Below are 16,296 nucleotides of genomic sequence, written 5' to 3'. Positions count from 1 at the left end.
TAACACAAAGAACAGGTGCTGTATAGCACATTTATTTTTGCAATAGATGCAGTGAGGTACTTTAAAAAAATCTCTAATTAAAAATTATATTTCATCATGTTTTTTGCAAAAGCAATAAACACACAACAAACTAACTCCAAAAATATAAGTGAAAATCTCCCCAAAATCTCACCCCACAGAGGTAACAAGCACTTTTTATTAGGGCATGGTGCCCATTTTGAGATACCATATTTCCAGAAATGAGTGTTTCTACCTTAAAGCTATAATATAAACTCTGAGACTCAGTGACAAGTTTTTGCTGGAAGCACACATCTAAATAATCTCATGTGGATGTAATGTTTTTTGTATCTCTCAGAAAGTTAGCATTGATTCTGTGAGTTGGCTTCTTTTCACTCTACCTACTGGGTACGCCTAATTAATAGTTACCCCCACTTTTGTAACTACTCTTCTGTAGATAATGATCACCAGGAGCATCACAAATACAGAGGAGAATGATGCAGCAAACTATACTTAGACATCAGCCAATCAAAAAGCCAAAATACTGTACAGTGAAGATTGCTATTCACACTGTACCATAATAATTGGTATTCATAATGATGACCTTGGATTAGCCACTTAAGATTAAATCCTCGAGATGGTTTTAATAGTGAATAGTATAATCTAGGGTTTTAGAAATGGGTGACTCACATATTTTGGAAAAGAGTTAGCTGTAAGTATATCAGCTAACTCAGCTAAACAGCTTATTAACAGAAGACCCCAAGTTTTCCCAGCCATTTTGAGTAACTTGGACTTGGCTGAGCGGTCACATTCCAACTTGCTTACAGATCTATCACCGATTCACTGAATTGTTTTTCTCATAGTGGGAATGGACTTGGTCACGTTTGTCTCTTCTGCCGCTCAGCCTCGCACACAAATAAGATGGCAGCTCATGTGCACCGCTGGAATCCCTGACTTCGATGGCATTAGCAAGTAACTCATATGTCGGTGCTACTGACATATGTCAATATTGCCTTGCCTTAGCCTATGAAATGTGTGAGAGGAGGGATAAAGTCTTAAAAGCAAACAAAATGGGTGCATTTTATTGTATGTGAACTGTACCTCAATAAAGGTGATTTCAAACAAGCAAATTCTGAACCTGAATCATCCTTCAAGAGAAGGAATACAGGTCTCCACCAAGATGTGTGATGCTTAGTAAGCTTTGGGAAGCTGCCCCCTAATACCGTAAGAAAGTTCTGTTCATTTATCATCTTCCAAGCATAATCTAGGCTTCTGGCAAATTAGACTCAACCACTTGGTTCTACATTCAGTTGCAGAGGGGTGAACCCTCCTAGGGGTTTCCAGTTCCTTTCGAAACTCCACCATTCTGAAAGGACTTATGATTATATGGACATTATATCATATGGGAGACACTGTGAGGCTTATGCCGTGTCCCAAGATCCCTCCACCTGGGTCAGTAATGGTTAGCCCCGAAAACAAGGTTCCCTTTGGCTGGCGCTGCCACCACTAGCTTCCCCCCTTCTCCTACCCCCCGTTTGGCCCTCTCCGGCGGCGGGCCTTCCCCATTGGCCAGCCAAACACAACCGACTGCGACAGCCAATGGAGGCCGCTCTCCTGAACATTCAGAGGATGGGTGCTCGTGGTGTGATGAGGGGAGGTTGGCGCCTGGCACGCGCCCCCCTACATCTGGCAAGTCGGTGACAGAGACAGTAACTCCCCCTACACACGCACACCCCGTGCCCCCGGCTCCCTCCTGTCAGCTGCGCGGGCCCCCACAACCCAAGGCATGTCTTGGCAGCGCCCTCCCCGGCTCCCTGGGGCGCGCGAGTGCACCTGCTTACTCAATAAGACAGAGCATCCCTTTATCCCAACGCTTGGGAGGGGGCCGAGGAGGCGCGGGAGGTGAAAGAGGTATCTCTGCCCCTCCCCACCCCCCTCCGAGTCGTGTCGCTCCGGGGCCGAAGTGGTCCAGAGATGCCTTACGGTGCAGCTCTCTTTGTCCTCTCCAGCTGTGCTCCCTGCCCACTGACCCCGCGCGCTCCGAGAACATGGGGGCGGGGAGCCCGCAACCTATAAAATAAATGGGGGCAAGGAGAAAGGAAGACCTTCCCGGGGCGGCGTGTGCCGCTCTCCTCACCCCCTCCCTTCCCTCCTTAGGCTTCCTCCCTCCGGTGTGTCCCTGGGGTCCAGGCAGGGGAGGGTCTAGGCAACGGCGCGGCGGCGGCAGCCGCTTGGGGAGTGCCGTAGGACCGCCCGCCCGAGCGTCCGGTCCGAGGGCGCAGGCAGAAGGAGGAGGCTCGCGGCCGGCTCACTCTCCTCCATCTCTCTCCGGCTCGCCGGCTTTTGTGTCGGTGCCTCGGAGCGGCAAGGAGGGTGCGCTGGCGGAGGAGGGGGGCCTGGGGAGAGAGGCACCCCCTTCACGCGCGCGCGCACACGTTGCCGGCGCACGCACACACGCGCGGACATACACTCACAGACACGCACACACTCACACGCACAAAGCTCGCTCGCCTCGAGCGCACTAACGTGGCCGTTTTCTTTGTGTGGAGCCCTCGAGGGGGGTTGGGGCCCGGGTCCGGTCCGGGGGAGATGGCGCAGCCCATCCTGGGCCATGGGAGCCTGCAGCCCGCCTCGGCCGCTGGCCTGGCGTCCTTGGAGCTCGACTCGTCGCTGGACCAGTACGTACAGATTCGCATCTTCAAAATCATCGTGATTGGGGACTCCAACGTGGGCAAGACCTGCCTGACCTTCCGCTTCTGCGGGGGGACCTTCCCGGACAAGACTGAGGCCACCATTGGCGTGGACTTCAGGGAGAAGACCGTGGAAATCGAGGGCGAGAAGATCAAGGTGATCCAGACGGTCAGGTCCGGGAAGGGAGGGATCTGGGAGGGGGGCCTCGCCCGAGGCATCGCTCTAGTGGTTGTAAACGTCCAGCGCGTGGCCGTGTGGCCGCTTGCCGAGCCCAAGACCCTCGGCACCTCCTCATTCCCTTTCGCTTCTCTCAGTGGCCTGGTTCCCACCTCACCCGTTTTGTTTTGCTTTTTAGGGCTGGCGGGAGTGGTTACAGTCCTGCCCTTTGCCCCTGCCTGACATCTGCCACAGGAAAAGCCTGTCTGATCCCATCCTTGACCCTGAGCCAGGAGCATGGCACCTGTGGGCAGAGGGAGGCATGAGGCATCTCTTGGTCCTGGTCTGTGGGATAGATCCCAAAGCACTTTACACATCCTGGGGTCTCTTCTGCCTCTTGGGTATGAATGGGCTGCAAGAACCCACTTGGGCTTAGCCCTGAGGCATTAGAGAGGGGGAAAAGATGGAAATCCATAGTGAGTGAAAAGAGCTTTATTTTAAATTATGGCTTATGGTTAAGCTTAGGGCTGAGGTGGAATAGGGGTGAAGTGGGGGTGGTTCTGGCACAAAGCCATGAGCCCTTTTAAAGCAATTGAGACAGGGTCACACACCAGCCCTGCATAAGAGACAAACTTGTTCTCTTGGAGCAGTCGCTCTCCAATGGTCTCTTCTTTATTTGTCTGCGATACCTAATGAATGAACTGCTTCATTACTCATTCTGTTGGTATTGTCTTCAGTAGGCCTTTGTAAAAATGCAGAGCAACTTATCTGGAGGCCAAGGAAAAGTGTCTTGCTCCTCCCCCCCATCAGTTTATTTATCAAATAGGCTAAGTACAGATATTCTTGTCTGACCATTTATGCTCACTTTAGTTCAGATAAGGTAGAAACCCGGGGCGCCTGGGTGGCTCAGTCGTTGAGCGTCTGCCTTCGGCTCAGGTCGTGATCCCAGGATCCTGGGATCAAGCCCCGCATTGGGCTCCCTGCTCAGTGGGGAGCCTCCTTCTCCCTCTCCCACTCCCCCTGCTTGTGTTCCCTCTCTCGCTGTGGCTCTCTCTGTCAAATAAAGAAATAAAATCTTAAAAAAAAAAAAAAAAGGTAGAAACCCGATAGGACAGAAATAGTTCAATGTGCAGAAATATTTCTATGTGCAGAAGGAGGACATGACAAGGGCAGCTTCATGTGTCAGGGGAGCACAGGGGACAGGATGAGGGGCAGGAATGCACCTCAAAAGGCACTGGGCACTAAAGGCCAACTCCCCTAGGCCCACAGCTGGGCTTTTCTCGAGGCTATGGTCTGACCCTGTCGGGTGAAGGTCAGCCTCCCCCTTGCTGGTCAAAGAGCCCAAAGGACCCCAAGGCCCCTCTTCTGGGTGAAGTGGAGAGAAGGGCTGGGTAGTGGAGAAGGATCAAGCACTCTGAACTGTGCACAACTCCGGATTCCTTGATTATTAAAATGAAGGTGTTTTATTTTATTTTTATTATTATTATTTCTTGGATGAATGTGTTAAAATGGCTTCAGAGACTGGGCCAAGGCACTAGACGTCAGGAAGATGGGCAGCTCAGTCCTGGTAAGGGAGAGCTCTGGAGAACAAGTGAGTCCCAGGGTCAGGAAGATAGGGCACTGTTTTGAAATAGTGACCTTTTTGTCCCTTGCATTTTGAGGGGAATTGCTACATTTCCTTTTTAAGTTAAAAGTAGCTATCCGTCTCTATCCTTTTCTAGGGCTCTTATGTTGAGGTTTACTTGGTTTGGACTTTCTCTGGTGTGTCAAACTTCTTTCATGCAAGGTTGTAAGATTCTGGAATTTCTAAAACATGCCTTTTTTTAATGCAAAGTGGGAATATACTTACGGATGTGCTCTTCAACCCTCAAAGGCCTTAACGCTTAATGCTATTGCTTGCTTAAAATCAAGTGTCCCATTGAGCCAAAGAGTTCTCTGGATTTAAAAGAAGGGAAATAAGTCCACCTGAAATTCATATGGAGGAAAAAGAAGCGTTTGGGAGTTTGGGGGAGGAGGGAGGAGAGAGGACAGGAGGAGAGGAGAGGAGTGGAGAGGAGAGGAGGAAGCCAGAAAGTGGGAAACGGGAGGGAAAAACAAGTGGAAGAGGGCCACTGCCCAATGGCCTTGGGGAAATTTTTAGAAGACTTCTTCCCTTCTAACACCCCAGTACTTAGCGAAACTGGATTTTACAGTCTTTGCCAAAGATTCCAGACTTTTTCCCAGAGGGCAGAGCCTGTGACAGTGTGACTCACCAGAAACAGAGCTCAGCACAACACCATGTGCCGATAAGTGCTTAATACAGGCTTTTTTTGGAAGATGATATTTTCGAGAGGGCAGAGCCTTGTGACACTGCTCCCCGAGGGGCCTTCTGAGTGCAGATTCTGAAGGAGCTCAGGGTGCGGGGCGGGGGCGGCGAGAGGGTGACCCTGCCTCTTGTGAAGCCGCTGCAGCTCGGGGGCCCAAGGCAGCAGGCGAGAGCGGCGTGTCTGTGGGAAGGTGGCCGCGCGGCAGCTAGCACCAGATCTAGAGGGGAGGCGATTTGCCCAACACTCCCGCCGGCTGGGGGTTTTTCAGGGAACAAATGCCGAATCCCTGCGAGGAGGTGACTGCTGAAGGCTTCTCCCTTCGGGGGAGGGAGAGAAGTCCAGGGTGACAGGCTGAAGTGGCCCTAGACCACAGCCAGCGGTAGGAGGAGTGCCAGCCCCCACAGGGCCAGGGTGGAGAGGTCTGGGCAAGCTCTTCCCCGGCCCCGGAACAGGGTGTGGCCTCTGCTGGGCTGCCTCCCCGGGGCCCCTGCAGGGGGATGGGGGACTGTGTTATTGGATTGGGGGCTACTCTCTTAATTACCAGGGCCATCTCTAGGGCTTCGAAGCCCCATTTGGTGTCTCCAATCATGTATCCCCGCCCCCTCCCGATCACAACATTTATAATCCAGTGTTTCCTGGTTAACATGAACATCCAGGAAAGCTTCCAATGCGTAGACAACAACAACAACAACAACAACAACAATAATAATAACTGCTATTTATTGATTAAACCAAGAGCCTGGGCTAGGTGCTTTGCATGCACTATCTAATTTGATCTTCACAGCTGCCCTATGCAAATCGGACTGTTATTATCATTCCTATTTTATAGATATGGAGACCAAAGGTAGGTTAAATAACTTGCCTAAAGGCACTTGGATCTGAGCTCCCGTCTTTGACCCTTGAGCCCAAGCACTCCTCTGTCTCACTCCCCTGCCTTCCCTGGGACAGGGTCCGGATTTCCACGTGGATTCAGAGCCCATGCTCTTTACCACGGCTCTCTGCTCTGGGGAGGGGGGGGGGCAATCTCTGGCCCCGGGCAGTGTGCTCAGGGGCGGGTAGCACGCGGGGCAGCCAGCCTTGTGGGCTCTTCTAGGCCAGGGACCCAGGGTTATAGCCCTGGAACTCAGGAACCTTCAAGATGTCTCCTTCAACTGCACCCCAGACACTGAGTTGAGTGCCTGGGTTTTACTTTTTGCACCTTGACTGTCTCCCTTTGGATGTGGAGAATCGGAGAATGTTCAGAGATGGAAGAGACCTTAAAGAATCTCTAACCCAGTGTCCTCATTTAACAGATAGGAAACTGAGGCTTGGAGAGGGAAAGTGACTTGCCCAAGATCACACAGGGACAGGCCTACCGCTCAGGTCTCCCCATTGCCTGGCCAGTGCTCTTCCCTGGCAATTTGGGCTAGTCCCATGGTGTGCCCAACCCATGCAGTTACCTGTGACAGGGACACGAGGGGCATCATATAGGAAAGATGACAGGTCTTCCTGACATCAGCCTTTAAGGACAGGATGTGTCCATCTCCTACAGGTTTAGCTCAATCATACTGAGCTTGCCACAGCCCAAAAGCACTGAAAAATGCCAGATAGGAGTTGGGGGGGGGGGATGGAGGAGGTAAGAGAGGGGAGGTTCAGAACTAATTTTTGAGCCATTCTTTGTAAATTCTCATGGAATTTACCCCTGCTCCTGTCTAGTTTGGTTCTCCCCCTGACAGCTGGGCACCCCCTCTGCCCCAGCCCTCCAGACCAGGGGCGAACTGCAGGTCAGCCATGGCCGTGGGCAGGTGCTGCCCAGGACTGTGGACTCTCTTCTTCTGCTGAGCACTTGGACCAACACCTTCCTGTGTTACATTACTGAGTGGATGGAGGCTGAGCTAAGTGTTCCCTCAGAAGCTGCCTGCAGTCAGAATGACATCATGTCTTCCTTAGGGCTTCTGAGCTTCCATCTTCTGCCAGTTTGCTTAATGGCTAATTATCTCTTAGTGTGTGTTTCTCTGTCGGCCTTGCTGCCTCTCTTTCTGCACGTGAGTTTCTCTTTGTCTCTGTCCTCCTTTGCCATTCTCTGTGTCAGCATCTTGTGTGAATGGGTGTGTATCTTAGACGCAGATGGGACAGTCCAGCTACTTGAAAAAAGATTTGTTTTAGACTTTTCCCATCATCCATTCGGGCATCCTCCAAAGGTTACAGATGTATTTGTCTCCCTTTTTCCATTTCTACCCTCCCCCACCGGCCTCCAACAAAAGGACATTCATCTATAGAAAGATGCCAGATATGTTCCCCAGGGAAAAGAAATACCCATGTCAGCTAAGAGCACGTGCAGGGGTGGGGGACTTGCTGAAACTTGCTCAGGCAGCGGTAGCCCCAGGAGAATGGTTTAAAAAACTAGATTTATCTTTGGCAGCTCCCCACACTCTGCCCCTCGACCCTCCTCCAGCAGGACAGGACCCCCTGTCCCTTTGGGCCTGCCCCCAGCCACCCATGGCATGTTGCTGGCTTTACTCTCTTCTCCCCCTCCCCAGTGACTGCCTTAGCTTTGGCTCTCGCCCATCATCAAGAAGCCAAGCTTTCTGGGCTTTCCAGGAGGAGAACCAGTGGATCCAAGGACCAGTGCTACCAGGACGGCCGATGGGCCTTCTGAGACAATGGCAACAACTAGCTCTTGCAGAACACTTATATTTTGCAAAAGCTCTTTCTTGTGTGTTATTTAATTTGCCTAGTCATTTACTCCGCTACTAAGTAGAGGAGCTGGAACCCAGGTCTCTCAATTCCAAGGCTACTGCTGCTGCATTTCCCACAGCACCTGCTCAATTAGTTGTCGGGCCAGACTTGATGGTGGAGGTTTCGGGCCAGGGAGGAAGGGAGAGTGCGCATTAGGCGCTGTGTCATGTACTTATAAGGAACGCTAATGCTTACAGCATCCCCACAAGACTGCTGAGGTTATCCTCAGTTTGCAGGGGAGGACACTGAAGATAGAGTAAGTAACTTGCCTAGGGACACCTGACTAGTAATAGCACGTGATTGTGCTGAGGTTTGTACCCAAGTTGGTTTGCTTCCTCTATGCCCCCACTAGCCCTTGGAGAGAATAGAGGATCTGGGGAGCATGTAGGTGGCTAAGGGGCAGTCAGCACCCCTGGCTACTGTGTGGATGCAGGGCCCACAGGAAAGGAAGAATGGATGAGAGGAGTACCAGCTGGAAAGCGGAAGGAGATGCTTTCACTGTCTGGCAGGGATCGTGGGTTTGGGAGGATGCTAAGAACAGGGACACCAAACCCCCAAACAAAATGAGGTCATTTGTGTGCAGTGAACCGACTGCTGTGCTCTCCCTTTGTGATGGCTCTGAGGCCAAACCATCCATTCTGATTTTCTGCTGTGAGCAGCCTGTTTCCTGGCTCACTGCTGCCACAGAGAGGGGTGCAAAGAACTTTAAGGTGGCGTTTATAAGGAGCTAGAACGGGAGCAGTGTTACAGTTTAAATTCTGAGCCTCCAAACAAAAGCTTCAGGGCTCCCCATGGCATTGGAAAGGCAAAGGAGGTCTACAGCAGAAAGGGTCTTTCCCCCACAGCTCCGGCAGTTTGGATGGTGTATACAATTCTGAAGCCAAAGAAAAGCCAAACAGCCAACCTACTCAGCCCCAAACACCTCACACACTCCCACCCGTGTTCCTGCTAGTGGCAGGTATTTTTAGAGTTCTGAGCTCATGGTGTTAAAGCATCTGCCACATGCCTGAGGGCTGGTAGGGATTCAGCCTTGCTCAGAGGCAGGAGTTAGGACTACTGGAGGGTGGGGGTGGGGATCAGGAGCCAAGTGGTAATGATATTCTTGTGCTATACCCGCTCTCTTCCCACTGACCTCCATCCCTTTCCTTGCCCGCTCTCCCTTCCTCCCTGCTCAGAGCACTGGCGAGGCGGAAGAAATAAAATCTTTTCTGTCTCTGCTTTCTGACGCAAATCAGTGTTCAAGGACTTATGTTTTTCTGCGTAACCAAAGTCGAATGTTCTCTCTGAAATCGCCTTGGCAGATATGTAGGATGCCAGACTGCTTGTAGTTTTGGTGGCTCAGGCCAGTACTGCTTTTTGATGATGATGATGGATGATGATGATGATAATGATGATGGTGGCAACCATGGTGACAAGTGATCTGATGCAGAAAAAGAACTGCTTACAAGTTTGGCTGGAGAAATGCCAAGAGCACTGATTAAATAACTAGAGAACAAATAATATATTCTAAGTGGTGTGGTACAGGGACACGTGGGTGGCGCAGTCGGTTAAGGGTCTGCCTTTGGCTCAGGTCGTGATCTTGGGGTCCTGGGATTGAGCCCTGTGTCGGGCTCCCTGCTCAGCCAGAAGCCTGCTTCTCCCTTTCCCCCTGCCCCTCCCCCCTGCTCATTCTCTCTCTCCTCCCCTCAAATAAAATCTTTAAAAAAATAAATGGTGTGGTACAGACTCAAAGTGCAATAGAAAGTTTTAAGAAAAGAGAATTTAAGAGAAGTTGGAGAAAAATGGAGTTTTAGGAAGAAGGCAGATGTGAGCTGAGCCTTGAAGGATGGGTGAGACTCAGATAGGGCAATGAGGGGGCACCCAATTCTGCTGGGGAAGGATGGACTAGCACGAGGGAACAAACCGGGTGTAGCCGAGCAGTATGAAACCAGGCTGGGTGGAGTGGAGACTTCTAGAATCAAAAAGACTCTGCTGTAGTCCAGCAGTGAGGAGAGGAGGATCTGGCCTAGGGACATGAAAATCAAAATAGAAGAAGGGGTGAATCTGACAATTGTGCCAAAGGAATGTGGCAGTCATGTCCCTAGAGGAGATGAAGGGGAGCCTGGACAATGAAAATTGATGTTCAGAATGATGAGGACTCTGGGGCCCTGTAAGATCTTCACTCAGCAAAGAGATTCAATTATATTTACCAGATACTCACTGACTGCTAACTCCAAATAAAGGCTATACTTGGTTTTAAAGAGCTGTAGTAGTCAATTAGTGACCATAATCCAATTTTCTTTGATAACTGAGAATTGTATAGGGCCTTGGGACCATCATTCTGATTATGAATTTCTCTTGTCCAAGACTTTGGATGTATAAAGGGAAGTAGATGGGGCTGAATGTGTGTCGACTCCAGGGTATCCCTTGGGAGTTGCATCTTTGTATATGTTACTGATATCAGCATTTTTCCTTCATAATTTGGCCTTTATCCTAAAAGCTGAGATGCAGAAGAAAAATCCAGTGAGCTAAATTGCCTTTTACATACCAAAGAAGTGAACTTAAAATAAGCTAAAAGATGAGACTTTTAACACTAACTTCATTTTCTTTAAAAAGTCATGCAAAGAATGCAAGACAAAGTGATATATGTTTATAGTAGAAAATTTGGAAAATACAAAAAAGAAAGAAAATAAATACCATCTATAGCCCACGGCCCATAAATAACCATTAATCTCCTGGTACATACGCTTCCAGTCTTTCCTAGGCATATATCTATGTTTAATATTTTTCTGAAAAATTGGGACCATAGTATATGAAAAATTTTGTATCCTGCTTTTTTACTTCCTGATACTTTTTTTTTTTTAAGATTATTTATTTATTTCACAGAGAGAAACACAGCGAGAGAGGGAACACAAGCAGGGGGAGTGGGAGAGGGAGAAGCAGGCTTCCCACTGTGCAGGGAGCCCAATGTGGGGCTCAATTCCAGGACCCTGGGATCATGACCTGAGCCGAAGGCAGACGCCCAACGACTGAGCCACCCAGGCGCCCCTCTTCCTGATACTTTATGAGAATTTCCTCTTTGAAAACATTATTTTTAATGTCTGCATAATAGTCCATTGTATAGATATGTACATTCATTTTAGCTATTCTCTTACTGATATTTTAGGTTATTTCCTGTTTTTAAAAAAGTATAAATAATACTGCAATTAAGACCTTTGTACAGAATTTTGACCACATCTCTATTTTATATAGCTTTCTGGAAGTGAGATTACAGACTTGAAGAATTTTGAATATTTTTAAGGTTCTTAATAATATTGCCAAATCGCCCTCCAGAAAAGTTCACCAATTTACATTAATTTTTCAACTAAAAGCCTTAAGATTTTTTAAAAAAGATTTATTTATTTGACAGAGAGAGAGAGAGAGAGAGAGTATAAGCAGGGGGAGTGGCAGAGAGAGGGAGAAGCAGGGTCCCACTGAGCAGGGAGCCTAACGTGGGGCTCAGTCCCAGGACCCTAACGTGGGGCTCAGTTCCAGGACCCTGGGATCATGACCTGAGCCAAAGGCAGATGCTTAACCAACTGAGCCACCCAGGTGCCCCCAAGATTTTTTGACTCAAGATTTTCAACTAAAAATTTTAAGAAATATTTTACATCCCTGAGAGAAACCTCTCTCTATACTTTGATAAGTCCACTCTGCCAGTCTGTGTCAGGGCTTCTCACCACATTTTTGTTTTTTGAAGATTTTATTTTTTTCAAGATTTTATTTATTTGACAGCAAGAGAGACACAGCGAGAGCGGGAACACAAGCAGGGGGAGTGGGAGAGGGAGAAGCAGGCTCCCCGCTGACCAGGGAGCCCGATGTGGGGCTCGATCCCAGGACCCTGGGATCACGACCAGCGCCGAAGGCAGATGCTCAACGACTGAGCCACCCAGGCGCCCCTGTTTTTTGAAGATTTTAAAATTTATTTATTTATTTATTTGTCAGAGAGAGAGAGAATGAATGAGCGCACAAGCAGGGAGAGCGGCAGGCAGAGGGGAAGCAGGCTCCTCGCTGAGCAGGGAGCCCAGTGCGGGACTGGATCCCAGGATCCTGGGATCGTGACCTGAGCCGAAGGCAGACGCTTACCTGACTGAGCCACCTAGGCATCCCTCTCACCACGTTTTTTATAAGATCACAGAATCAAGTTTTCTCCTATGCATTCTTGTTTCCTTTTCTGACTCCAGATACGGGTTTTGTATCTTCCAGGTTCAGGTGTGGGACACAGCAGGTCAGGAACGCTTCCGCAAAAGCATGGTCGAGCATTACTACCGCAATGTGCATGCAGTGGTCTTCGTCTATGACGTCACCAAGATGACATCCTTCACCAACCTCAAGATGTGGATCCAAGAATGCAATGGGCACGCCGTGCCCCCACTAGTCCCCAAAGTGCTTGTGGGCAACAAGTGTGACTTGAGGGAACAGATCCAGGTGCCCTCCAACTTAGCCCTGAAATTTGCCGATGCCCACAACATGCTCTTGTTTGAGACTTCAGCCAAGGACCCCAAAGAGAGCCAGAACGTGGAGTCAATTTTCATGTGCCTGGCTTGCCGATTAAAGGCTCAGAAATCCCTGCTCTATCGTGATGCTGAGAGGCAGCAGGGGAAGGTGCAGAAACTGGAGTTCGCACAGGAAGCTAACAGTAAAACTTCCTGTCCCTGTTGAAACCAAATGGTGTAAATACAAGATCCATTATTACTGGAGTTTTTTCTTTCCCTTTTTTTCCGTGCCTGCATAACGCTGACACTTGCTTGTTTCCATAAAAATTGATATTAAAATAAAATTTGTATAGATTATCACATGCCTTCATGTCTTGCTTTCCTCCAAGAAGACATTTCTGATTGTGCTGAGTAGAAGAGCAGCCTGCCCTCCTAGAGTGGTACGCTTTGCCAAGGCACACTCCCTACCAGCCTTCTATGCCACCTGAATCATTTGAGTCACTTCTTCAGGACTAATTCTTTCTGTTACTCAGTGTCATCAGTGGGCAGAAACACCCAAAGGGGGTGGGATACAGGCCAGACATGTTTTTCTAGGGTGCCAATGGAGGTGGAGGATAGAGAAGTCTTGAAAGGAGATGTTGACTCACAAATATTTCCTAGGTTCCCTGGATGTCGAGAGTAGGTGGCTCTCTCCTTATTTCCCAAAGCTTAAAAATAAAAAGTATAGGTTTCCCAAGGGGCTCAGTTGGCTTCCAAAGTAGTTAAATCCTGCTTCCCATGTTTCACCATGCAGTCTCTGACACCCAGAGTGGTGTTTCTTGAAGAGGGTAAGACTCAAGCCAACAATCCGTTACGCCCCCAGATCCTTGCTGGGTGCTATGGAGGAAACATAGCAAGAAGAGGATTTGTCCCCTATGTTCAAAGACCCTCTGATCTTGTGGGAACAATGTACACACTGAAACCACTTGTGAACGAAAATTACACAATGACATCCCCAAGTTCGAGTCTGTGCCATGGGAATTGAGAGCGTTAGGTACTCAACATTAGGGAGGAGTCACTGAAAAATAACTGACCTTATTTTGTATGTTGAATAGTGTTACATTTGGATTGGTAAAGAGGAGGGGGGTGGGCCAAAGTAGGGAGGCAGGATTGACCTTGGGGGTTGAGTGAAAGGACAAGAGCTGAGCAGCCCTAGTGGGGAGCTGAGGATAGGGAGGCCTGCACAAGAGGCAGGACAGTTTGTTGCTCTTTGAGTCACTGGGAGTTTTTGGTGGCTCTCCAGCAGGAGTCCTGTAGGTATTTCTTAAATGTCTGGTCCTATGGATGTGAAAGCCCCCTGTCCAATTGTTAAAGCAACTAAGAGTGGTTATGAAGGCAGAGCTACAATAGCCCCAGATGGATTTCTTTGTTTTGGGGGTGCTCCCTAAGGCTGCTCTCTTGTCAGAAGCCCACAGAAAGAGGGTCCCAGGCAGACGGCCCCTGAGCATTTTCCTCTGCCAGGTGAATTCAGGTCTGTCCCCTGTCCTCCTCCCCGTCACCCCAGTGAAAGGTAATACGTACCAGATGTGCTTCCCACCCAAACAAGTAGCCTGTCCGGTCCTGCCTAGTTGTCCCTACAACCTTCTTCCTCTAGAACTGGCTAACTCCCCACCCCATCCCCATCCCACCCCCCCACCTGGCCTCGAGCTGAGTCCCAGCCCCCAGTCTGGTTTTCATCACTTGGCTTCTGCCTGGATCTGTCTTTGGAACCTGCCTAATACCCTGGTTAGGGCTGTGTTTTCTTACTAGTTGTCCCCACCCAATGCCCTGCCCTTGAATCTCACCCAAGGGGCTGGGAGCCTGTTGTCTGTTGGCGAACTGTCTGCCGAAACCCCTGTTGCTATGCTTCTCCCCAGCAGAATAACCTTGGGCCTTGTCTCAGACTTGAGATGCTGACTCCTTACCTGGGACACGACCTGCTATTGTGGTCTTTTGGCTCTTGACCTGGCTGCAGGGCTGGATCATCTCTCAGTGGCCGCAGGTATGCTCGTCCATTCTAGTGGGTACATTTCAGTCTGCGTCCTGGCCTGTCTTGGTCAGGGACCTTCTCTGCTGTAACAGGGTCAAGATAACAACCTTCTAAGTCCTCTAATCAGGATTGCCTCTTCTAGACCTGAATTGCCTCTGACACCTTTTAGGCATTCAACATTTACTGAGCATCTACTATGAGCCACTGTGCTAAGCCCTCGGGATATGTAGGTGAACAATATAAAATTCTGCTCTCATAAAGGAGATAGGCAGTAAACAAGAAATGAGATCCATATGAGAGAATTTGAGAGCAGTAAGGACTCTGAGGGCCATAAAACGGTAAATGGATAGAAAGTGAGGGAGGGGGCGGGAGGGCAATATATTAGATAAAGTGAACACAAAAGATACCTTTGAAGAGATAACATTTGAGCTGAGACCCGAATGAAGAAAAGCAACCAGGGGTAAGATCAGAAAGAGAACCCCGAGCAGAGGAAAGAGCAAATGCCAAGGCCCTGAGGCAGAAGTGAGGTTGGTGCGTTTGAGGAACAAAAAAGAGGCTAGTGTGAGCAAGGGGGGAGATATGGGAGGTGAGGTTGAGAAGTAGGTAAGGCCAGGTCTACTGGCTAGGGTTTTATTTAAGTGCAGTGGGAAGCCAGTGGAAAGTTTTAGCATCATCTAGACTCAGTAACCTTTGGAAAGATTCAGGAGGCTTGCTGACCAGCAAGAAAGAGGGAAAAGCCTCTACTTTTCTTAGCTCCTCTGAGAGGAATAGACACCCTTCCTGGGTAACTCCTGAGTGTGGGCCTCAGGGCTGTCATTTCCATGCTGGCTGGCCCCCATCTTAAAAACCAGACTCCGGGGGCGCCTGGGTGGCTCAGTTGGTTAAGCGTCTGCCTTCGGCTCAGGTCATGATCCCGGGGTCCTGGGATCGAGCCCCACATTGGGCTCCCTGCTCGGCGGGGAGCCTGCTTCTCCCTCTGCCACTCCCCCTGCTTGTGTTCCCTCTCTCGCTGTCAAATAAATAAATAAAATCTTTAAAAAACAAAACAAAAACCAGACTCTGAACTTCCCCAAGACTATCATCTTTTGGTCCTGCCAAGGCTCTGGTAATTTTGCAGTGACTAGCAGGCACTCACCAATCCTACCTGCCTCTGTCCTCTGAGCCTCACCTTCGTGATCCTGTCCTTACCTGCAGTAATGACACTGCTCTCCCTCAGGTACCTGGGAACAGAGAATCCTGAGAACCTCTGGGCTTCACCCAGTCTCCCAGCCCTAGAACTTTCTGCTGGCATCAGCAGGGTGGCACAATGGCACTCAGGCCTCCATCAGATTGAGCAAAAAGATTTGGGAATGGGCTGTTCCTAGAATGCAACCAGAGGGAGGGGACTCAGGAGGCCAGAGAACCATGACACCTTGCTTGTTGTGAGGGTGGTGAGGAGCAGGGAGAATCAAGTGAAGTGAGGTGCTTCTAGGCCTCTCATTCAGCCTCACTATGTCTCTGGAATGATCCATGATGGCCAGGATGTCTCCTCTACAGCTCCTCTTTACTTTTTGGAGCTATGCCCTTGAATCTTCACCTGTGTGACAGAGACAGAACCCAGAGAAATAACTACCAACATTTGAATGCCTATTATATGCCAGGCCCTGTAGTAAAACACTACATTCCTTCCCTAGCTCATTTAATGCTCCCTCAACCCTATGAGGTGGGGATAATGATTTCCATTTTACATATATGAATATAGATGTGCTGACAGATTTAGTGACTTGTCCGATATGGTAAGTGGCTAAGCGAGATCTGTCTTACTTCAGTCTAGGCTCTTTCAGTGATATTATACTGTCTTTCTAGCTAGTTCCAAGCTCCAGAACCCTTGCAGGGATTACAGGTTCAATAGAGCTGGTCCCCCTGACCCATGGGGGTTTGGCAAGCAGGTCATTCAATATCCAGGAGGCCAGAATGGGAACATTCC

At 49.3% G+C, this 16,296-nt stretch overlaps 1 protein-coding gene across 2 annotated transcripts; it reads left to right on the top strand.

Annotated features, from left to right (window-relative positions):
- The first annotated feature begins 1,798 nt into the window (after positions 1–1,798).
- Positions 1,799–12,676, top strand: RAB33A (RAB33A, member RAS oncogene family). Of its 2 annotated transcripts, none has more exons than XM_078063864.1 (2): positions 1,799–2,856; positions 12,093–12,676. In XM_078063864.1, exons 1-2 carry the CDS (start codon positions 2,587–2,589, stop codon positions 12,546–12,548), a joined length of 726 nt encoding a protein of 241 aa, XP_077919990.1. In that variant the 5' UTR covers positions 1,799–2,586; the 3' UTR covers positions 12,549–12,676. The 2 variants fall into 2 exon arrangements, with proteins under 2 accessions (XP_077919990.1, XP_077919991.1); XM_078063865.1 differs by having other exon boundaries at positions 1,861–2,844.
- The last annotated feature ends 3,620 nt before the right edge of the window (positions 12,677–16,296 follow it).

This window comes from Halichoerus grypus, chromosome X, assembly GCF_964656455.1.
Source record: "Halichoerus grypus chromosome X, mHalGry1.hap1.1, whole genome shotgun sequence".
NCBI lineage: Eukaryota > Metazoa > Chordata > Mammalia > Carnivora > Phocidae > Halichoerus > Halichoerus grypus.
The sequence above is the reverse complement of the archived record's forward strand: the minus strand, read 5'-3'. Positions and strand labels throughout refer to the sequence as shown.